This window comes from Raphanus sativus, chromosome 8 (genome assembly GCF_000801105.2).
Source record: "Raphanus sativus cultivar WK10039 chromosome 8, ASM80110v3, whole genome shotgun sequence".
In the NCBI taxonomy this organism is placed as follows: domain Eukaryota; kingdom Viridiplantae; phylum Streptophyta; class Magnoliopsida; order Brassicales; family Brassicaceae; genus Raphanus; species Raphanus sativus.
The window spans coordinates 14,034,216-14,055,893 of NC_079518.1; the positions used below are offsets into that span (position 1 = coordinate 14,034,216).

The window sequence follows — 21,678 nt, forward strand, 5'->3', positions numbered from 1 at the left end:
ACTTATGAATATAAGAAACAGATTATTCGATAATCAACCGTTCCGAAACCAAGACTCCGGAAAGCCCATACCTAGCCAAGACACAGATTATTTTAATTAGGCCTGGACGTTTTTAACTCAACCCGAACTACCTACTTAAACCCGAACCGGAAAAATCGAAACCGAATCCGAACTGATATACAAAAATATTCGAATGGGACCTATGAGCTTAGTACTTTGGTGTTTGGTTATAACCCGAACCGAACTGAAATCCGAACTAGGATCCGAAAATATCCGAAATTAGTTAAATATGTTAATATTTTTATATATTTTAAGGTGATTTAGATATTTTAGAGTATTAAAAATATTTTTGTAGTTTTCGTTATTTTTTATTTTGAATACTTTTAGCTAATTTTGATAGTTTAAATTAGATTTGTAAATGATTTATAGATTTTGAAAAAAGAATTGTCAGTTTTTGAAGTTTTAAATTTTTTTTTTAGACAATTTAAACATCAGCTACATCTGATCCGAACCGAACTCGGAAAGAACCGAACCGAATCCGATCCAATAATTAGTAAAATCCGAATGGGACTTTTGAGCTTAGCACCGAAAATCCGAAAATCCGATTTACCCAAACCAATACCGAATGAGACACCGAACTCTTAGGCCTAATTCTAATCAGTCGTTTAGCTAGTACTTGTTGCTTTATAAGGTTTAATCCAAACTTTCAAACCCATACAGAATGGGCTTTTATATATATAATCAGTAAGCCCAGTTTCTTTAAAACCCTAGTCCTTTTCTTTAAAGCCAAGAGGGGCAAACCCTTTTGTTGTGCGGCTCTGCGAAAACTTGGAAAATGGGTAAAAATCCTTCTTCTCATCTCTCCTTTAGATCCACTCTCCTCGCCCTTTAGATCGATTTAGCGTCTCTCTTTCAAACTTCAGATGATGTTTGTGTTATGGATCTGTTGTTACGAACTAATTTAATAATTTCGATTTGATTGTGGTGAACGCTAGGTGCTTACAAGTATGTGTCTGAGCTATGGAGGAAGAAACAGTCCGATGTCATGAGGTTCGTGCAGAGGGTTAGGTGCTGGGAGTACAGACAGCAGCCTTCCATTGTCCGTCTCGTCAGGCCTACTCGTCCCGATAAGGCTCGTCGTTTGGGCTACAAGGCCAAACAAGTAATGTTTTCCCCATAAAACTTGACTTTATTGGTAAAATGAGATCTTGGAGTGTAGATAATTAGTACTTGTCTGAAACGGATGTGCTATCATTGTATGATGTTGCTTTAATTTGCTTGGTTTTGATTTTTATTGTGTTTCTTGAAACAAACACATGTCTGAAAATCTAGCTCTTGTTCTGATTGGTACATAAAACATACTATTGTCACTAATACAGGGATTTGTGGTGTACCGTGTCCGTGTGAGACGTGGTGGACGCAAGAGGCCAGTGCCAAAGGGTATTGTGTATGGTAAGCCCACAAACCAGGGAGTCACCCAACTCAAGTTCCAGAGGAGCAAGCGTTCTGTTGCCGAGGAGCGTGCTGGAAGGAAACTGGGCGGCCTCAGAGTCGTCAACTCCTACTGGCTCAACGAGGTAACTACTCTCTCTCTATCTCTCATGTCTACTCTAAAGACATTATTAACTTATTTCAATTTCTTGAAATTAGGATTCGACCTACAAGTACTACGAGATCATCTTGGTTGACCCGGCACACAACGCAGTGCGTAACGACCCGAGGATCAACTGGATCTGCAACCCGGTTCACAAACACCGTGAGCTCAGAGGACTTACGTCCGAGGGAAAGAAGAACAGAGGACTGCGCGGAAAAGGTCACAACAACCACAAGAACCGCCCGTCTCGCAGAGCAACCTGGAAGAAGAACAACTCTCTCTCCCTTCGTCGTTACCGTTGATTGCTCTTTTGCTATCATTGTTTCTGCTGCTATCTTCACTCTTCGTTTAGGTTTCATGTTGTTGCTGTTTTATCTATTCCGTGATGACTTTTTGTTTTTGCAAATTTTGGAGACTATACAATTGCCTTCGGATTATGGTTTTAAACGAATACCTTTATATTTGCTTTTTGCTTAATCTTTCATCGTTAGTTAACTTAGATTTGATCGTGATGCTCTTGTTAACCAACCCAATTCGCATTTGATAATTATCATTTACTAATACTTTGTAATACTGTTCCATAAAACTCGATAAACTTTAATAATTACTGTATGTAAATTAGTAGAGAAAAAAAACTCGGTTTTAGAATCAATTTTTTATCCTTACTACAATTTCTTAATGAGCCGAAACCTAATTAAAATGACCCTAATATTTTTTGGATCCCTACTGCCTCATAAATGTCTTTAAAAGATTATTATTATTCATCAAATTATTTTTCTATTAATTAATAATGATAAATTTTAATTAAAACTTTTTTTACCGAATCACTATCAATTTAAAGTTAGTAAAAAAATATTACTTAAAAAAAAATGATGTATTCATTAATTAATTGTTTTATTTTAATATATTTGAGAACATAAAAACATCTTTTAATTTTAAATAGAGGAAATATTTTTAATATTTTTAGTATTCATGTATTATTAGATTTTTTTTTATTATTCTTTTTCAAGTTCACTTCATAAACATAATCTTTTGTAACGTTCATTATGTATGTTTGTTTTGGTGTTAAGGAAATATCATATACTAAAAGTATCTCTTTGTAAATACATTAGTCTACTCTTTAAACCTACCTACTTTGTAAATACGTTGTACACATCACTAATAGAAAACTTATTCAGCCTATTATCTATAGTTTCCATATTTAACACTTTTTTCTTTGACGAAATTTTTTTATACGAGAGACGATTTAGTTTGGTCCCACGGGTCGGAGAAACAGGATGGACCGTATATTGGAATCGTTATCTCCAAGATGTGAACCAAACCACGTTCACTTTTGGGTGTTAAAATTAAGTGGACTAAACTTAACTTCAAACGTATAGAGAGAGTGTGTGAGAGACTGCCATGGGAGGAAGAGACGCTGGTGATGATGAGCCCATAATTCACTTTGTACTCGTTCACGGAGCCAGCCACGGTGCTTGGTGTTGGTATAAACTCACCACTCTTCTTCTCTCCGCCGGATTCAAAGCCACCACCGTCGACCTCACCAGCGCTGGAATCAACCTCACCGACGCTAACACCGTCTTCGACTTCGACCGCTATAACCGTCCTCTCTTCTCTCTCCTCTCCGACATACCTCATCACCACAAGATCATACTTGTGGGACATAGCATAGGCGGAGCAAGTGTCACCGAAGCTCTCTGCAAGTTCACAGACAAAATCTCCATGACCGTTTACCTCGTAGCTGATATGGTTCAACCCGGATCCACGTCTTCTCCTCATTCCACCGTGAGTGACTCTTTTCTTGACTTATCATGGTGAAAGTTAATTCAAGAGGGTATATATGTACACATAACCTTCTAATCACTAAAAAAACATTTGCCTTGGGTGGTCCTAATTGGTTTCAATCACTGTTCAAAAAATGGTTAGGTGGTAGTTAGCTTATTGTAAGGATAAGTGTTTAGGTACCGTCTAGACTGATTTGTAAAAGAAGAACTCGGTTTAGAAAACTCATTTCATTTTTTTATTCTAAAATAAAGTTTAGAGTAAATATGCTTCAATATTATTCTATTTTTTTGGTCAATCACTCTATTTTTCATTATAAAATACTTTTGGAGTATAAATCAATTCTATTATAGAGTTACTCATTTAAAAAAGATAGAGTAAATCATTGGAAATAGTTTAAGCTGAAACTTAAGAACACTGGTTTTGATAGTGACATAGTTGTACTATATGTATTAAACTCTCGTGGTAATTTAAAGATGTCTGTGGGAGAAGAAGAAGACATATGGGAGTTTACATACGGTGAAGGCGCTGATAAGCCACCCACTAGTGCGCAAATGAAAGAGGAATATAGACGGCATTATTTCTATAGCCAAAGCCCTCTTGAGGTTACTCTCTTACTTACTTCTCTAATCAGTTTCAGTAATTACAATGAGGTCATCAAATATATATATGGTTGTTGCCTTGTTGGTAGGATGTAGTTTTGGCATCTAAGCTGTTGCGACCTTGTCCAGTAAGGGCTTTGCGAGGTATTGATCAGCTGCCTCCAAACCCTGAAGCTGAGAAAGTTCCTCGAGTTTACATCAAGACTGGTAAAGATAACCTATGTTACCCTATACTCCAGGACCGTATGATGGAGAAGTGGCCACCATCTCAGTTGTATACACTGGAGGAGAGTGACCATTCTGCTTTCTTCTCTGTTCCAACTACCTTGTTCACTTGTCTCCTCCGTGCTATATTTTCTCTTCAACTATAATTTAAAACTCATTTTTGGTTTGAACATGTCCCGCCCTCACTACACTATCGATCTTCTTGTTGTTTGAGTGGTAGGAATGATTTGAGAATTGAGATTATGATTTTATCAAGTAGTTTCTAGTTTTGTATGTGCCTCATTTGAGTTTAAATAAGCTTGAAACAAACCATATCAGAGTGCTTCCAAAGACTCTTGAGATAGGACCAAAATAAAATAATCAAACTTGAATTGACAAATCCAACATGTTTCTTTGATTCAAAAGAAAAAAAATACAAACAAAAAAAATGTTAGGGGTCAGAGAAAAAAACTTGATTTTACACTTCAGTAAATCTAGGAAATACAAAAGAAAAAAAACAATCAGTTGAAGACCAAAAAAAAATCTAGATTTGAGGTAATAATATAAGACAAAATACAAGACCAGAGATACTTTAGTTGGCGTTTTTCAAAACCAGAAAGAAGCAAAGACAGAGAGGTGACTTATGTATATGCCTATTTGATAGAAGTATCTATAAACACTTTCAAGCAACAAGTAGCTACATGGGGAAGCTCCTATACCTCTCTCCTCTACATGTTGTTGTTGATCAACCTCCTTACAACAGCTGAAACAACATAAACACTTCTAATTAAAATCATGTAGATTCTTATGGTCTCATGTTATTATTCTACTTCAAAGTTTGTATTTTTAACCTACCTGGTTACAGTAAAATCCAGCGAACCAATCAACTAGTCTGGGAAGACTTCGTCACGCTCATTGTCTACTGAAGACAAATGTCCATGTCCAGAGCTGGTGTTGTTGTGCACCTCTTCTGGTATGTCTTCATCATCATCATCCGTTGAGGCTTTGTCGTAAGAGAAGGGTCTCTGACAAATGCAAGCTTGCGGGTACTCGTGGAACTCACCGCGTCCTGGTTTGAACTCATCAGGATCACCCATGAATCCCCTCTGACAAGATTTCACTTTCTTGGCGAAGGTGTGCCACTCCATCTTTTCCCGGTCCATGAACAAAGCACTAAGCTTCTTCGCATTTGGCCTTATGGTCCTCTTATGCCCCATGTACCTCCTGCAATCACATACTCAAAAGTGATCATTCTCATTTCTGATAGATTAATAATAATATACTCCATTCTTTGTGATTTTTTTTGAATTTTCAGACTATTAAAAAAACACATTAAATCACTATAATAAATGTATCATTTTCTCTGTTTTGTCAATTTTCAATAACTTTTAACCAACACTAATTCAATTTAAGTCAATTAATTTTCTTGAAGTTTACAACGACTCTTTTTTTCTAAAACATTTATCTTAAAGGAACAGGGAGAGTATGTGTTAACACAAGAGCTCTAATGGGAACAAGTAGGGAGGTGTGTTACCTTCGACCTGCAAGAATCTTGGCCATATTTCCATTATTGTTAGTAATAAAGACATCACTTTCGTCGCTGACTATGTAGTCAATGGCAGCAAGGCGTGAAGAATAGGGAAGCAAAGGCTTGAGCTCATCATTGGTAAGCATTTCCTTGGTGTAAAAGTTTGGAAACAGCTCTCTGAGTGGTCTCAGTGTCTTTTCACCACCATATATCTCTCCAGAAGCAACATAGATGTATGTGTCATTGGCGAAACCGAGTGCACGCAGCATTAAGCCCACTTCATGTGGGGTGAGTGGGCATTTCCCACGCTTTCTTTCTTCTAGAGGGTCCAGATCCTGCAGTGGTTTGCCTTAGTGAGATGTTTGCATCTCCTAGTGGGATTTTAAGAAAGCTATGGAGAAGGGATTGGTGCACTCACAGGCAATGTGTCCCATCGTTTTCTTATCTCTGCCAGCTCAGCTCTCTCTTTTTCACCACCGCCAAAGTCACAACCAGAGAAGGCTAGCATGTCAGGCTCAAACCTGCAATGTACATAGCATGAAGATGCAGACGTCATGCTTATATCACATCAAGGAAAGACCACTAATCTAAAAATGGATTGTTTATTAAAATGGGAGAACCTCAAGTGGACAGCTATAAAACGTTTGGCCATCTTTCTCATCCTCTTGACCACTTTCATTCCTACTGACTGTATGCGCTTTGTGAATCTTAAAGCGTTATAGTTGACCCTGCAGCGCAGCTTTTGCATCTCTTCGTCTAGATCATTTGCTAGTCTGTAGTCAAATTTCGTCAATTGTAACACCTGCAAGATTTCAAGAAACATGAACAAGCTCTGACCGTACAAAATTGAAACAAAAGTATAGAACTTTTGGTGGGGGGCTACTAGGTGAAACAGAGTCTTACATGTCTCCGCGAGAGAATTGGCAAAACTTGGTCGAGATAATACTCAGGAGTAGACTTCCGAGGCACACGCATGGTGTAAGGAGGTTTCTCCATGGAGCGCATGACTCTGTCAGGAACTCTCTTTACTATAGTCACATCTTTTGCGAGGGAAGAGATGAACCAGTTAACGTCAAAAACGTCATTAAAGTCACTGCACACAGTAAACAAAAGCAACCTTTTCACTAAAATGTTTGTGTTTCCAAACAAATTCAGATATGTTTGCATTCATTAAACATTGTTCATTTTGCCAAAAAAAGAAACTTGGTGTTACCTGTCATCTTTCCAATAAGAATGGTGATCCAACTCAGGTACAACTAGAGTAGCATTAAGAATCCGTGCAACAACCACTGCATCTGTTATCTGCTCATAAAGATAACATTCAGTTTCAAAACATGTAACTTGGAACAGATAATGAACAATACACTCTATTGTATTGTTGAGAGATATAAGGGACACTTACTCCTGTTCTTTGCTGGTTGAGACCACCACTAGCTGCAATCAGCAAATACCCATTAGACTTATGCTCCTGAACAGCAGCTGCACATGCCCAACAAACAAGATGAAAAAAAAAGAAGCAAATGTGAGAGGAGGCTGCTTTACTTGTACATCAACAGATTCCCAAACCTAGCATGTTGCCAGGAAGCACTTATACCCAAAACTCAAAAAGAGGGCAAAGCCAAATTTGCTTGCTAGTATCTCAATAAAGTCATAAACTTTCTCCAACTAGAATCCAAATACCAAATTGGAAAGTAGTAAACACTTACGTGGGAAGTTATTTCCTCTGTCACTGCATCCATAGAAGAACTTAGAATACTTTGACTTCCACACATCAATTGGTTCCTTACGGCTCATATCCTGAACATATATCCAAATCTTAGTACAAGAAACAGATCTCAGTGCAAGTAAAAGAAAGGGGGATACCCATACAAGTAAGCTGCGTTTGCTTAGTTGCTGGGCCCACTCGAGGTGGGAGACAACATGACCGGTGAAGAGAGAGATGACAGCTAAGGAGAAAAGCATGAAACCGCAAACCCATTTCCACCACATTACGCTTCTCTTGTGCTGACCACCACCCGACAACAAAGATCTCCACCACTTCCATAACCCCCCGCCGCCGCCGCCGCCGCTCTTGTTGAGCTGAGGCGGCGGCCTCCACGCCTCAGCTACTACGCCCATTGATTACAAATCACTTCTCACACCATTACTCAAACGACATCCTCCGCCGCCGGGGGGGGGGGAATGTTTTCTGATCGGAGGTTGTAATAGATCGGGAGGATTTAGGGTGTTGAGAAAGCGAGAAAAAGTGTTGTGTAAAGTTTTTGAGAATTTGCGAAATGGTGTGAGAAGACGGAGAAAAGACAGTGGAGGCGTCGCGTAAGCCTTTTTGTCCGAGCAAAGTATTTTTATTTTTCTAGAAAGCGAGCAAAGTATTTCTTTCCTTTTTTTTTTTCTTTGCAAAGCGAGCAAAGTATTTATTCTTGAGAATTCAATTAAGAGAATCACCTGAACTAAATAAATTAGTTAACTATATAAATCACGGTAATCTAATCACAAATTCACAATCACACCCGAAATTGATATTGACCGACCATATAAGATTTAGATACTAAACCGGTTTATACTCCACCCGAAATTGATATTTTCTTCATTTATGGCTTTTTGGAAACATAACGAAAATAGATTGAAGAAGAAGAAAGCACAAATGTACATTAGATTCTGGAAAATCAGTAGTGAATTTAAAGATGGTTGTAATGGGGTCACGCAGTGTCGGCCCTGAGGGGAAGCATAACAAGCACCAGCTTCCAGCCCATCCAAAAAAACTTGAAAAAACCAGCCTTTTTAAAGCAAATTATTGATATATATGTATGATACTTTAGTTAAAAATATACAAAATAGGCCAAGTTTTAGAAAATTGCTTGTGGTCTTTCCCATGTCAGGACCGCTACTGGGTCACGTGATACACAGTATCATCCCACGCGTTCGTTGCAAACCCACCGGCAAGTTATGATCACTCGATAACCAGACCAAACTAAATTGAAACAACTCTATGTACATAATTAAAACTAAGATATTAAACCGATTTCAACACCAACTTGGCTTTTTATAGTATATATATCAAGCTGGTTTTATTTAGTTTCATGATAGGACCACTGATCAACTTCCTGATATGTAGCTTAATTAATATGGTCACGTTACGTAACGCAATGATTAATTAAGGTAGCAATTAATTAGGGTGAATATAATTCGTTTTGTCAGAATATTGGTGCCGCACTATCACAACCAAAGGAAAGTCAAATGTAGTTTTTATAACAACAAATACTCAATTGTTTAAGAACAGTGGAGAACAACTAGATAGAGCTAGCATATGATTAGTAAAATTTGATTTGATCTATTTCGATCAAAACATCGAGTATCTGTAATGTTTCTGATCAAATCAAATATTAAAACACAATATCCCTAAACTTAAAGCAAGTCAAAATACTACTAGAAAAATTGGAAATTTGATTTTGAGCAGTATATATATATATATATATATAAAATGTAATTTTGTATACAAATCATTACAACTATACACATATTACACTATAAAACTTTAACAATATATTTTATGTTAGCAATATTTTTTTTGTTCAGAGAGAGAGAGAAAAGCTATAACAGGATATCCTGACAGAGTCAAGGAAGATGATACAAAATTTAAAAGAGTTTGTGAACTGTCCAGAAGAAGAAAACTATGCATTGTTTAAAGCAGGCCCGGTTCATATGTATGATGGACCATGTACAACAGTGGTACATTAGTTGATTTTTAAGGGTTTTTTCTCTCCAAAAATGGACCTTAAATATAAAGAAATTTTTTGGTCAAAAAAGTGGACACTGTGCTATTGCTCCTCTGGCACATGCCAAGAACCGGCATTGGTTCAAAGACAGTAACATAGATCCTAATGAAGCCGTCAATCGCCTCCTTTCCCAAGGTTTCTCTCCTTTCTACTTTGGGTTTACACCTCTTCTATGCAGCTTTTATTACTGAGAGTTTGTACTTTTGGGTTTAAGCTAGATACTCAATAGTTTCGACTTTTTAACATTATCTCGTGAGCTCATATGCCATTTGCCTTCAAATAGACTTTTTGTGTAGCCTTTTGGAGCTATGTGCTTCAGGCCCGGCTCAAAACGTTAGTGGACCTTGTGCTATATAAAAAATTTCTCCTAATATTAATGATTGATTTAAAAATTTGGACCCTTGATTTTAAAAAATTTCAGAATTTTGGACCCTAAAACAATAAAAAAATTTGGTGAAAAGATGTGGACTCTGTGCTCTTGCACCTTGGGCACTACCCCAAAGCCGGCACTGATGTGCTTACTCTATCTTTTCATGATACTGATTCTTGTTCTTTCACTATTCAGATCCTTTTCATGAGCTTAAGAACTAAATGTACATTTTCGAGTCACAAACAAATATTTGGATAGCCGAAAGCTAAACTAAACCAAACTAAACAAAATCTAATATGGAACAACCAGGTTTGGGATGTGTTAGTATATCATCCAAAAGAAACCAAACCTAAGAAAATTTAAACTGAATCCGAACCTAACTTTAAAAATATCTACGAGGCTAAATTTCATATAAGCTCATCTTTTTTTTTTCCCGTCAAGATTTTATTAGATTAAGGGCCAAGCCCACCAAGTTACAGACAAACAGAGCAGGGCCAAAAGTTACAGACATTAAAACCCACAAAACAAGACCCAGAAAAACATCTAAGGAAACCCTAGAAGCCTTCGATCTCTGTCACTGCGAGCACAGCAGCCGCACGCACAGACACTTCGATCCACCACCGGATAAACGACCGGCGATTCACCAAGACTCGCCTGAGCTCAATAGCTCCACACATTCTTCACCGCAAACATCTTCAACTCAGGTGTTTTCCTAGTCGACAAGATTCAATCGCATGTACGAGATCTCAACCACCACCGTTCATCTCAATCACCAAGAAGAAAACTTTGCGTGAACCATCACCATTTATCATCACCACATACCATTGGAGAGCTTCAATACTCCTCCGACTACAAATCCATCACCCACGCCAGAGCCTACAAACATAAAAAAATACAACCGCAGAGCTACAAACATAACAAAACACAAGGCCGCCGTCAACCACAGGATATTGCGACGCAGAAAACTTAAGCCGACCGTCCACCTTTATTGAAACAGGTACCACGACGGAAGCTAGAGCCGATCGACCACCGACAAGACGATGCATCGCCGGAGACAAAAAAGAGAACGGACTGGAATAACTATCAACATACCGACAATAAATCCCGACCGACGACGTGTCTGTATAAGTCCACCGCCGTCGGCCAGAAGAACCACCGCGATCTACTTTCTTTCTCTCCTTTCTCTCTCTCTCTTCAAATAATTACAGTTACTCATATAAGCTCATCTAAAAGACTAAAACATAGAAAAACCACAGGCAAAGAAAAGAGGATAATAGTATAAGCCCATTATATCTAATTCTATAAGCCCAGCCAATATATGGACGGTTAGTTACTCAAGATTTAGAACGGAAAGGAAGAAACCAAGTTGGTTCGAATGGTTTAAAAATGAACCAAATCGGTTCGATTCGGTTTCTCCCTAGACCTAGTTAAGGTAATCTCCTCTTAGTTATATCTCGGCCGTCGCCTCCCTGAAAGCTCTGAAAACCTCAAAAACCCTAGCAGCAATGTCCGGAGCCTTCTTCTACGACGCGGCTAGCGACGACGATCTCGAATTCCTAAACCACGAAGACGAGAGTAGCGAGGAGGATGTAGCACCAGAAGATCGTAAAGCTCGAGAAGACGAAGAAGGAGAAGATAGCGAAGTTGAGGATGAAGAAGACGATGACGATGACGACGACGACGACGAAGAAGAAGAAGATGAGAAGACTACAAGGAAAGGAAACACCGACGCTCAATCTCCTTGGGATTTCGCTTCTTACTCGAGCTCCGTCGGGGAAGAACACGCCCGCCGTCACACAACGTCCATCGATGAGAAGATCTCAAAAGCTATCAAGCATCGTCCCCTTCCTATCTCCACAGAGGAGGAGGAAGAAGAGGAAGAAGATGTCTCCGAGGCTGAACCTGACAAACAAGTATAAACCCTAAATCTTTATTATTTGAATTGATGGAATCATTTTGTTTTTCTTGAGAATTGAACTTTTTTTTTTTGAAGGAGGAGTATCTTTCTGAAGACGAAGAAGCAGCTGATTCGAAAGCTGCAGATAATGTTGCTGCCAAGCCGTTCTTCTCTACTGTGGATGGAGTTTCGTTTCATGCCAACTCTTTCATGCAGCTTAACCTCTCTCGTCCGTTGCTTCTAGCTTGTGAAAGTCTTGGATACAAGAAACCTACTCCTATCCAGGTCATTTTCTTCCCTCGCACTGAGGTTTTTTAGTTTCTGTTGCTATTTTTTAGAGTTTTCATCTGAATGGTGAATGTTGCAAAATGCAGGCAGCTTGTATACCTTTGGCGCTTACAGGGCGTGATCTTTGTGCTAGTGCAATCACTGGTTCTGGGAAGGTGAGAGCTTTAATAATAACTCCAAGGTTCTGTTAGAGATTTGTGGAGTTTTTTATTATGCTGATTTCATTTTTTTTATTGGAATGTTGTAATTAGACTGCTGCGTTCGCTTTGCCTACTCTCGAGAGGTTGCTGTTCCGTCCTAAGCGGGTCTTTGCTACTAGGGTTCTTATTCTCACTCCGACGAGGGAGTTGGCTGTCCAGTAAGTAGCATAACTTTGGCCTTTAAGCTTTTTTTATTTATTTATTCCTGTTGCTGTGAAGATGATTTGGATTTTTTTGAACGTGTTGCAGGATTCACAGTATGATTCAGAAGCTTGCACAGTTTACTGATATCAAATGTGGATTGATTGTTGGAGGGCTTTCTGTAAGGGTATGTGTATGATCTCTTAGGTGTCAGATTTGTTGTAACCGTTTGTGTTTAAATGTTTGAGATATACAGATCTCACTTTACATTTATTTGATGTTTGAGTGCAAGCTTGAGTCCTCTCTAATAAATGTCTCTTACAATTTAAAAATTGGAATGGTAGCAACTAGAAAGCTTGCTAAATCCTTCACGTTTCTTGTGTCAGGAGCAAGAGGTTGTTTTGAGGTCTATGCCAGATATTGTTGTCGCTACTCCTGGACGTATGATAGATCATTTGCGTAATTCGATGTCTGTCGATTTGGATGATCTAGCGGTTTTGATTCTCGATGAAGCAGATCGTCTTCTACAGACTGGATTTGCCACTGAAATACAAGAGCTGGTATCTATCCTCCTATTTCATTACCATTTATTATGTGTATAGTTTCGGTTCCTGTGAACATATGATATTGAACTCTTGTGAATTTGTCTTTGCTAGTTTCTACTCGGCAGACTTGACTAGAGAGTTTATGTTAGGTTCTCGTTGTTTGATTTTAAATATGAGCCCATGTCTACTTACAGGTTCGGTTATGTCCCAGGAGAAGGCAAACAATGCTCTTCTCAGCCACAATGACTGAAGAAGTTAAAGAGCTTGTTAAACTTTCCTTGAACAAACCATTGCGTCTCTCAGCTGATCCATCAGCTAGAAGGCCTCCAGGCCTGACCGAAGAGTATGTCAGCTTTTACTCATCAGCGTATGATCTTGAATATACATCACATATGACTTGCAACTAACTCGTTCTTTTAACTGTAGGGTGGTAAGAATACGTAGGACCCGTGAGGCAAATCAGGAAGCTGTTCTTCTTTCATTATGCACAAGAACTTTTAAATCAAAAGTCATCATCTTTAGGTTAGACTTCACTACAAATATGATGCCTTACCATAAAGTGCTTCCAAAGTTTGCCTTTTTTCATTTCACTTACATATTTGTTTTCTGTTCTTGTGTCAGTGGAACAAAACAGGCTGCGCATAGACTGAAAATTTTATTCGGACTAGCTGGCCTCAAAGCAGCTGAGCTTCATGGAAACCTTACTCAAGCACAACGTCTTGATGTAAGAAACTTGGACTCATCATCTTTTTTTCTTCATGAATACATCTGTCTCGCCTTCTGAAAGAGCTTATTGGTATTGTTTTGCAGTCTCTGGAACTTTTCAGAAAGCAAGAGGTTGATTATCTCATTGCGACCGATGTGGCTGCTCGAGTAAGTATAAGAAGCAAATAACTTATTTTCCAGATTCACTGTTAGTCTACTTATTTTACTAACACTCTTGTTTGAACATTCTAGGGGCTTGATATTATTGGTGTCCAAACTGTTATAAATTATGCCTGTCCTCGTGAAATAGACAGGTAACTACGATATATTCTCTGTATGATAAAATTGAATTAGAAATCTCTCAGCTTTAATCTTAACTGATGTGAGGATACTTTTTGTTTTTCCTTTTATTTTGCAGTTATGTTCACAGAGTTGGTAGAACAGCTAGGGCTGGAAGAGAAGGTTATGCTGTAACCTTTGTGACTGACAATGACCGATCCCTTTTGAAAGTCATTGTAAGCAAATATTCAGACATATAAGAATCTTGTAGTTGCCCATTTTCATTTCCGCTTTAGTTGTGACAATGTAATTGAATTTGTTTCATGGGTTACAAGGCAAAGAAGGTGGGTTCAAAGTTGAAGAGCAGAATCATCCCAGAGCAGTCAATCGTCAAGTGGTCTCAGATAATCGATGAAATGGAAGATCAATACTCTGCTGTTATTCGACTAGAGAGGTTCCATTTCACACCAATCAAATAATTACGTTGTTCTTTGATCTGCATACTTAAGTTTTGAGATGCTTTCAGGGAAGAGCGAGCTCTAAGGAAAGCTGAAATGGAATTTGCAAAGGTAAGGCAGGCACTGTATTTTTTACTTCTATTAGTTGTGTCATTGGCTTGATTTCTGATTGGTGATTATGGTTTTATTTCGGCAGGCAGAGAACATGATTGAGCACAGAGATGAAATATACGCACGGCCAAAAAGGACTTGGTTCATGACAGAGAAGGAGAAGAAACTCGTAGCCAAAGCTGAAAAGGTGTCATTTTTATTACTTCATTCTTAATCATCAAAACTTAAATATATTTTTTCTTGAGGTTGTTGTCTGAATCACTCTGGATACTTTAAACAGGATTCTGCAGGAAACCCTTCTGGAAACGAACTAGTTAGTGCTGATATAGCAGAGGACCTCAAGATGAAGGAGAAGAGAAAACGCGAACGCGAGGTTCGTCTTCACTTTTTCAGTTGCAATAATCTTTTTCTCATTATCTTCTTCCTAGGGAACTTACAATTCGCTTGATCATGCAAGTACAGAAGAATCTTCCAAGGAAAAAACGTAGAAAGCTTGAAGCTGCCAGAGAGATGCTAGAGGATAACGAAGAAGAAGAAGACGAGGAGGAAGAAGGAGAAGACGAAAAACGAGGAAGATCAAGAGTAAATATCTCAGTGATACACATTGTATTTGATAAGATCATCAAACATTGTACTGATTATGAACGTGTTTGTTTTTCAGGGGAAAGACAAGAAGAAGAAGAAAGAAGATCCAGAGAAGAAAGGATTGACACTAGTGGATCTTGGTTACAGGCGAGCAAAGGCCGTAAAAGCAAAACAGAGAGCAATTGATTCCGGTAAGATGGATAGACCAACGCCGGACAAGAGAAAGAACCTAAACCGGAGTAAACCAAAAACACAGCCTAGAAATGAAGAGATGAAAGATCTGTTCAAGAGTGATATGAGCGACAAGAAACAAGGCAGAGGCGGAGCCGGGGCTTCAGCGAAACCTAAGGGCAAGTCGAAGAACTCTTTCAAGAGCAAAGGCCGGTGAGTAATCTTCTTTTTCAGTCACCGATTCTTAGATTCATTCATAATAGTATAATCATTAAATTTATGGTACATAATAATAATAATGTGTTTGTTAAAATGTTTCATTTTCCTTCTCATGCAGATACAAGCGTAGGTAAAAGAGAGAATATCTCTAAGGCAAGAGATATATCGACAAGCCACAAGAACTAAGAAAAACATTTTTTGGTGTTGGGTTTAGACAATTTTTTTTATTATTGTAATATGGTCAGAACGTGAGATTTAATGTTTTCGAATTTTGTTTTTCCAATGGTTTTATAATCTTTCATGAAGATCTTAACCTTTTTTTTCTATCTCAATAAACAAATTTTGGGGAAGAAAAAAAAGATTATAGTTCTTCACAGCTAGTTCCCTAATGTAAAGGTTGCCAGTATATGGAGTTGATAAAAACCAACAAAGTGTCAAAGATTTAATTGAACGTATTAGGGATTAATTTTTCTGAGACATTTCTTAGAAACCTATCCATGTTTTTCTTAATTTGTTGGAAAATTGTTTTGTCATTTTCTTAGAAGAAACTCTTTTCTCTAGTGATAGATCCGACATGAAATTTATAGATGCAAGTCATATATGTTTATGTAGTTATGAATTTAGTAACATTCCATAGAATAGGGTGGAGAAACTATTATGTATCTGATACCTGCTGCAAAGGAGCGATCTATGCAGTGTGGAAAGAGAAAAATAAGAGATGGCACGTGATTCACTTACGTTCTGGCAACTTCTTCAGAGAACGGTGGAGAAGAATGTTAAAAATAAACTGAGCATGATGACCAAGAATGAAGTAAAGAAGCTGAGAATGCTCTGATTTTTTGGTTTGGTCGTAAAGAAATAATTTCTTGGATATGTACGGTAGTACCACAAATTTCAATTTTCCACTGCATTTGGTGTAAAAACGTATTTTGATGAATACTAGTTATTTTTTGGGTTGCCTGCCTAAAACCCCTTATAGATACATAGACCCTACTTATTTCCCCTTAAACTACGAAGCTCTTTACTAACCCACCCAAACATATACTTTTTCTTTGTATATCCCCCTAATCTTTGTAAAACCCCCTCTCTAATTGAATTCCCAAATCGTGATTGATGAAACAAAAACAGCGTTTAAGAAATAGTGATTGCCCACTCGATATTAACCCGACCCAATATTAAAAAAAAAATTCGACCCAAATTTTATAAAATTATCGATCCCTGTTGGACTTAGGATTTAGGGTTTATTCTATTTTCTTCACGTCAAAGAAACAACCAGAAAGAGAGAGTCACGTGAACAGAAACGAAGAGAGAGAGAGTCACGGGAACAGAAACGAAGAGAAAGAGAGAGAGAGAGACGAAGAAGATGACAAAGAGAGAGAGAGACAGAATTTTTTTTTGCTTACAAGAGAGAGACAGAATTGAGAGAAGAGAATGCAGAGGAGAGAGAGACAGTGAGGAATGAAGATGCAGAGGAGAGAGAGACATTAAAAACGATGAAGAGGAGAGAGAGAATGCAGTCTACAAAACGCAATTAATTTATTTCTGATTTTGATTTTGAAATTGATTAGAGAGGGGGATTAAAAAAGATTAGGGAGATATATGAAGAGAAAGTATATGTTTGGGTGGGTTAGTAAAGAGCTTCGTAGTTTAGGGGGGAATAAGTAGGGTCTATGTATCTATAGGGGGTTTTAGGCAGGCAACCCTTATTTTTTTGATAAATACTAATTAACATTCATTAATAATAAAAAAAAATCCATAGTTCCAATCCTTTTGTCTAATAATTTGGTGGTTTTGATAGATGTTAGACTCAACTAAACTACAAGGTCTAAATATTTTGTGGGAGTGAAAGTATTCTAAGCTATTAAACGTGATTCGGCTTATCATCCGTCTTGTAAATCAATACTATGAACTAAGCTTGCTAAACCATAGAATTCACTCAAAATATGTTAGTGATATATAAGCCCAAAAAATCATATATATAAAAAGACACTTTCTTCTCTTCTTAAGGTGTCTACATCAGATTTTAATAAATGTTTGTGGGATCCATCTTTATATTTTTGTTTTAAAATAGTATGTATTCATATGAATATCATTAAATATCACTTAGTGCAGTGGTTTATCTATACTATTACTATTAAAGAAGCTCACAACCCAGGTTCGAATAGAGAACATGTGTGTTTTGTATTTTTATGATTAAATTTAATGAAAGGCAATTATGATTTTTACAAGTCGTCTTCTTCTTTATACTTTTAGACTTTCTGCAATATTGACTCCGACAGCTCATAACTTTTCAAGAGTTATACATTAGTTTCTTCGTTTTTGCCATTTTCATGAAAACTTCATGAATTTTTAAATATACTACTCGATTATAGGATGAAATGAGTGAAAACTAAGTTTTTAAAAATTTTGGTTTTTGAACTGAGTCAGTTTAAATTGTCATCATTGGTGTCCGAATTACGTTTTTCCGGTGATTTTACGACCCTCGGCAGTGAGTTTCGAACGTGATTATGTAATGAATTAATAATTGTTGGGTCATTTTAAATTAACTTGCGGCCTATAGCACTCAGTTTCTACATAACCTTTAAAAGGTGAGGCTGATGCGTCAGACATACCCAAAAAGCTTCCTAATCGTCTATTCTTTTGCACTGTCTTTGAATATGGCATAGGATTTTCCCACTTTGTCGCTTAGCTCTCACATCCAATGATAAACCATTACACTCTAAACTGTTTTATTCAGTGTCACACCTTGTTAGGAAACTCGCTAGGCGCTACGCGTGCGGTATACACGGGCCTAACGATTTATTGTAAAAGCGGGAAAAAATCGGAGAGTACGCGGAGAGGAATTTTTGTATTTTTATACGTATAAATGGTATTTATACATATAAATTAATATTTTAAGTTGTAGTAGCTATATATCTATAGTTTCATATTCTATAAATATAAATTAACATTTTCTTATGTATAAAATCAATTTTCACAACTAACATCCCTGTTAAAAATATTATGTGGTGTAGCGATTTAAAATTGCTTTTACATTGTAGAGTTAATGGATTCCTCAAAATTATAGCGATGTATTTTTTTATGATTTTTTATTTAAGCCAAAATAGAGGGCAATATAGTATATTGATTCATCATCTTCCTAAGCCACAGTTCTGTAAATTTTTCTGTTTGCCGTCAGCCATTGTTTTTAGATGAAGCATCTGCATCAATTTCTTTTGACAATTCTTACAATCGATTAGTGCTTTTTCTACCCAGACACATGAGACACAGCGATGTGATATAAGAAAACTTGTTAAATGTTTTTTATTTTTTCCAGTCTCAGATTCTTTCAATGGATCCTGTTGAGACAAACAATGACAGAGATACGGAGGGACCGGCCGTTGAGGAGAAATTAAACTGGATGGGACCACCGCTTGGAAACGGAGACGGCGACGGATTACGCGGGTTAAAGCAATTAAATGCCCGCTTTTCCTTATTCAACGCTCACGGCGGTTAATTAGGCGTGTTACTGTTTGAAACAACCGAATCAGTGATAATCGCCACGTTCACCATCCGTTGAGCGCAAATGCGGCCGTATAAACGTCAACTCGCCCGCGTTTTAACAAGGGTGTCACATATCATTGAAACTCCTTAAATTGATATAATTTCATAGTCCTACTGAAAACTTGATTAGTATAACTTTTCTATGTTCTTTATTCTACTTTCTGAAGTTGTTCGATGAGACATGTACGCCATGGAGGGATTCACTAATTTTTCATACTTCAAATTTGAATTAGAACACACTGGTAGTTTCAAGGAGGAGGCGAACAAAATTGTTTACACAGCTGATAACTACAGGAAAAACCAATGAAAAAGAAACACAATTTTTTGGACGGACCGAGAGAGTTCGCATAGATCTGAGAGGAGCTCATGGAGATTCATTTTTTATTTCTATTAAAAAATCCCGCATTGACTATTTTTCTGGGTATGTATATATTATTGCGCTATGTTTAATAAAGAGTTTTACTATTGTGTGGAGTTTCAAAATTGGGATAGATTATGATTTTCTTATATTTATACAGGTTACAAATTTACTGGATAGCTAATGAGGATGTCAATTGGTCAGCGTATCAGATGTTGAATCTGAGTGGATATATGGTCTGTCTGACATATTCTTGAAAAGAAATGTTGCTAGATGTCGAATTCATGAACACAAATCGAAAATTCTTTTAGACATTCACGACTCCGCGCTTGCGCGGGGCTATATCCCTAGTATTATATAATTCGAATACGAAGTCTTTCTTTTTACAGAAATTATAAGCCTATTTCTCATAACTAATCCGTGGATTAGAATAATAATCTTAATTAAGTTTTTTTAGGAAAAATTGATCGCATTTGATGGGGACAAGTACAACCAGACAAAAGAAAACGAGCACACGCTTCACAAGTCGTGGGAAAAGGAAGTGGAAGTTGGGGCCCACATAAAGTGACGTGTAAAGCCTCCCAACTTTCCTCTTTTCTTTTCTTGCTTACACTCCTCTTTTATTTTTCTCTTACGTTTCACTACCAACTGTTTTTGCACTCCACAACTCTATTTCACATCATCTCCATTACAAATATTAATGAGCAAATTATATTATATAACCAAATACTTAATTTTATAGGAAAACCATTCTATATAACCAAATCGTTATTAGACTCATAGTTAATTTATTTGGGTTAAATATGTTATTAAACGAGATGTTTTGGGTGGGAGGAGGCATTTTATCTCAACTAATTAGCTAACCACTAAAAAAATATTCAAACTATCCTTTTGATCTATTAGTAATAGAACTATCTCAGACCTGAAAACTAATTTAAGGATGGAAAATATCTACATTCACATTTAGCTTTAGATGTGGGACTTAATACATCTCTCTTCATCTTTTGGATTAAACTGAATATGGAGTTTATGAATGTAAACATCCACGAATGAATCACAATTTAAACATGATTCTGAGACTATATTAATAATAGATCTAACTAACCCAAAGAATTACTTTTAAGAATATATGATTATCACAAAATAATCTAATCTTTAAGAAGCTAAATAAAACCTTAGTTTTCTTTCTTATAAGGGCTTATTGCAAAAGTGACTCAAAACTTGAATTCAAACAGAAAACTAACCTTTTCTTTTGACTCATTTTTTTTTTGAGTTTTTAACCCCACATCTGCATTTTATCTACGAAAATGCCATTAACCCTTTTTTTTTTTTTTTTCGAAAATGGCTTCTTTACTGTCTCAACCTCATTTTCTTCAAGTATTTACAATATTGCCACTGCCATGAATAGTGGGAACAACCTTGTACGAACTGTTTGGAGCTTTTAATGCCCTTTAATGCACGTAAATCTCTTTACACTCTCTCTGTTTCAATTGTTATGAACTAAAAACAACATTTCTTTCACTTTCTCTCCATATTCATCCAAAAAACTGAAGCTTTTGATTCAAAATTGTTTGGAGCCATATTTCTTTCGTTTTGACTTACGGTTGCTTTCGTTTGAGGTTCTGGGTGGTTGGAGAAGACCCTGTGTGCAAACAAAGTCATCTCACCTAGTTGAAGGTACGAATTTGAATTTTTTTCAAAATCTGTTCGCGTAGAAGACTTACAAGTAAGTCATCTGTATGTAGAAGACTTACTGATGAGTCTTCTGGTCAAACGGACGACTTAAACTAAGTCGTCCAGCTTTGTTTGGTGAAAAAAAACAGTCCAGACGACTTATATATAAGTCGTCTATGAGAAACAGGCTAGTTTTGCATTTGACCGAATCGTGTCAGATCTTTGACTATTTCTGGACGACTTATAATTCAGTCGTCTCTCGGAAAGTTAAAATTTCAATATTTTATTAAACTAGACGACTTACGTGTAAGTCGTCTTAGGTTAGTTTTGTAGTTGAAAAATAAAACTTCATAATTTAACTTTTACCAGACGACATAATATAAAGTCGTCCCGTCAGAAGACTTAATTTAAAGTCGTCCGGGGAAAGCAAAGTCGTCCAGAATTTTTCCCAATTAAGTCGTCCAAACCTTGCTTATCCCGGACGACCTTAAATTAAGTCGTCTAGCTGGACGACTTTTAGTTAAGTCGTCTGGAGAAAGTTAAATTTCAAGTTTTATTTTTCAATTACAAAACTAACCTGGGACGACTTACGTGTAAGTCGTCTAGTTTGAATAAAATATTGAAATTTTTACTTTCCAGAGACGACTG

General features: G+C 37.0%; 4 protein-coding genes across 5 annotated transcripts; 3 read left to right on the top strand and 1 right to left on the bottom strand.

Annotated features, from left to right (window-relative positions):
- The first annotated feature begins 697 nt into the window (after positions 1-697).
- Positions 698-2,055, top strand: LOC130498899 (60S ribosomal protein L15-1). The gene is made up of 4 exons (XM_056992715.1): positions 698-839; positions 996-1,162; positions 1,380-1,577; positions 1,651-2,055. The coding sequence occupies exons 1-4, from the start codon at positions 836-838 to the stop codon at positions 1,894-1,896; spliced, it is 615 nt and encodes a 204-aa protein (XP_056848695.1). The 5' UTR covers positions 698-835; the 3' UTR covers positions 1,897-2,055.
- Positions 2,056-2,903: 848 nt separating this feature from the next.
- On the top strand, positions 2,904-4,476 carry LOC108820615 (pheophorbidase-like). Its single transcript, XM_018593594.2, has 3 exons — positions 2,904-3,379; positions 3,853-3,981; positions 4,068-4,476. Exons 1-3 carry the CDS (start codon positions 2,996-2,998, stop codon positions 4,347-4,349), a joined length of 795 nt encoding a protein of 264 aa, XP_018449096.1. The 5' UTR covers positions 2,904-2,995; the 3' UTR covers positions 4,350-4,476.
- A 236-nt stretch (positions 4,477-4,712) lies between these two features.
- LOC108820607 (O-fucosyltransferase 29) lies at positions 4,713-8,124 on the bottom strand. Of its 2 annotated transcripts, none has more exons than XM_018593582.2 (10): positions 7,574-8,124; positions 7,417-7,507; positions 7,113-7,189; positions 6,924-7,012; positions 6,614-6,803; positions 6,331-6,512; positions 6,129-6,231; positions 5,717-6,045; positions 5,038-5,406; positions 4,713-4,945 (listed from the first exon to the last, which is right to left on the bottom strand). In XM_018593582.2, exons 1-9 carry the CDS (start codon positions 7,826-7,828, stop codon positions 5,070-5,072), a joined length of 1,653 nt encoding a protein of 550 aa, XP_018449084.1. In that variant the 5' UTR covers positions 7,829-8,124; the 3' UTR covers positions 4,713-4,945; positions 5,038-5,069. The 2 variants fall into 2 exon arrangements, with proteins under 2 accessions (XP_018449084.1, XP_018449085.1); XM_018593583.2 differs by having other exon boundaries at positions 7,580-8,121.
- A 3,170-nt stretch (positions 8,125-11,294) lies between these two features.
- On the top strand, positions 11,295-15,760 carry LOC108820605 (DEAD-box ATP-dependent RNA helicase 28). The gene is made up of 19 exons (XM_018593580.2): positions 11,295-11,769; positions 11,850-12,038; positions 12,128-12,196; positions 12,293-12,399; positions 12,491-12,569; positions 12,769-12,942; positions 13,122-13,270; positions 13,354-13,449; positions 13,549-13,651; positions 13,738-13,800; positions 13,885-13,946; positions 14,051-14,147; positions 14,247-14,365; positions 14,438-14,480; positions 14,566-14,667; positions 14,761-14,853; positions 14,943-15,062; positions 15,142-15,449; positions 15,574-15,760. Exons 1-19 carry the CDS (start codon positions 11,362-11,364, stop codon positions 15,587-15,589), a joined length of 2,397 nt encoding a protein of 798 aa, XP_018449082.1. The 5' UTR covers positions 11,295-11,361; the 3' UTR covers positions 15,590-15,760.
- Positions 15,761-21,678: the final 5,918 nt, after the last annotated feature.

Coding starts and splice junctions, on each gene's coding strand:
- LOC130498899 (XM_056992715.1), top strand. Junction 1,163..1,379: donor TGGGCTACAAGGCCAAACAA/GTAATGTTTTCC, acceptor TCACTAATACAG/GGATTTGTGGTGTACCGTGT. Junction 1,578..1,650: donor ACTCCTACTGGCTCAACGAG/GTAACTACTCTC, acceptor TCTTGAAATTAG/GATTCGACCTACAAGTACTA.
- LOC108820605 (XM_018593580.2), top strand. CDS start 11,362: ATGTCCGGAGCCTTCTTCTACGACGCGGCTAGCGACGACGATCTCGAA. Junction 12,570..12,768: donor TTGGAGGGCTTTCTGTAAGG/GTATGTGTATGA, acceptor TTCTTGTGTCAG/GAGCAAGAGGTTGTTTTGAG. Junction 13,801..13,884: donor CGACCGATGTGGCTGCTCGA/GTAAGTATAAGA, acceptor TGAACATTCTAG/GGGCTTGATATTATTGGTGT.
- LOC108820607 (XM_018593582.2), bottom strand. CDS start 7,828: ATGGGCGTAGTAGCTGAGGCGTGGAGGCCGCCGCCTCAGCTCAACAAG. Junction 7,013..7,112: donor TCAACCAGCAAAGAACAGGA/GTAAGTGTCCCT, acceptor CTTTATGAGCAG/ATAACAGATGCAGTGGTTGT. Junction 6,232..6,330: donor TTTATAGCTGTCCACTTGAG/GTTCTCCCATTT, acceptor TGTACATTGCAG/GTTTGAGCCTGACATGCTAG.
- LOC108820615 (XM_018593594.2), top strand. CDS start 2,996: ATGGGAGGAAGAGACGCTGGTGATGATGAGCCCATAATTCACTTTGTA. Junction 3,380..3,852: donor CGTCTTCTCCTCATTCCACC/GTGAGTGACTCT, acceptor GGTAATTTAAAG/ATGTCTGTGGGAGAAGAAGA. Junction 3,982..4,067: donor ATAGCCAAAGCCCTCTTGAG/GTTACTCTCTTA, acceptor CCTTGTTGGTAG/GATGTAGTTTTGGCATCTAA.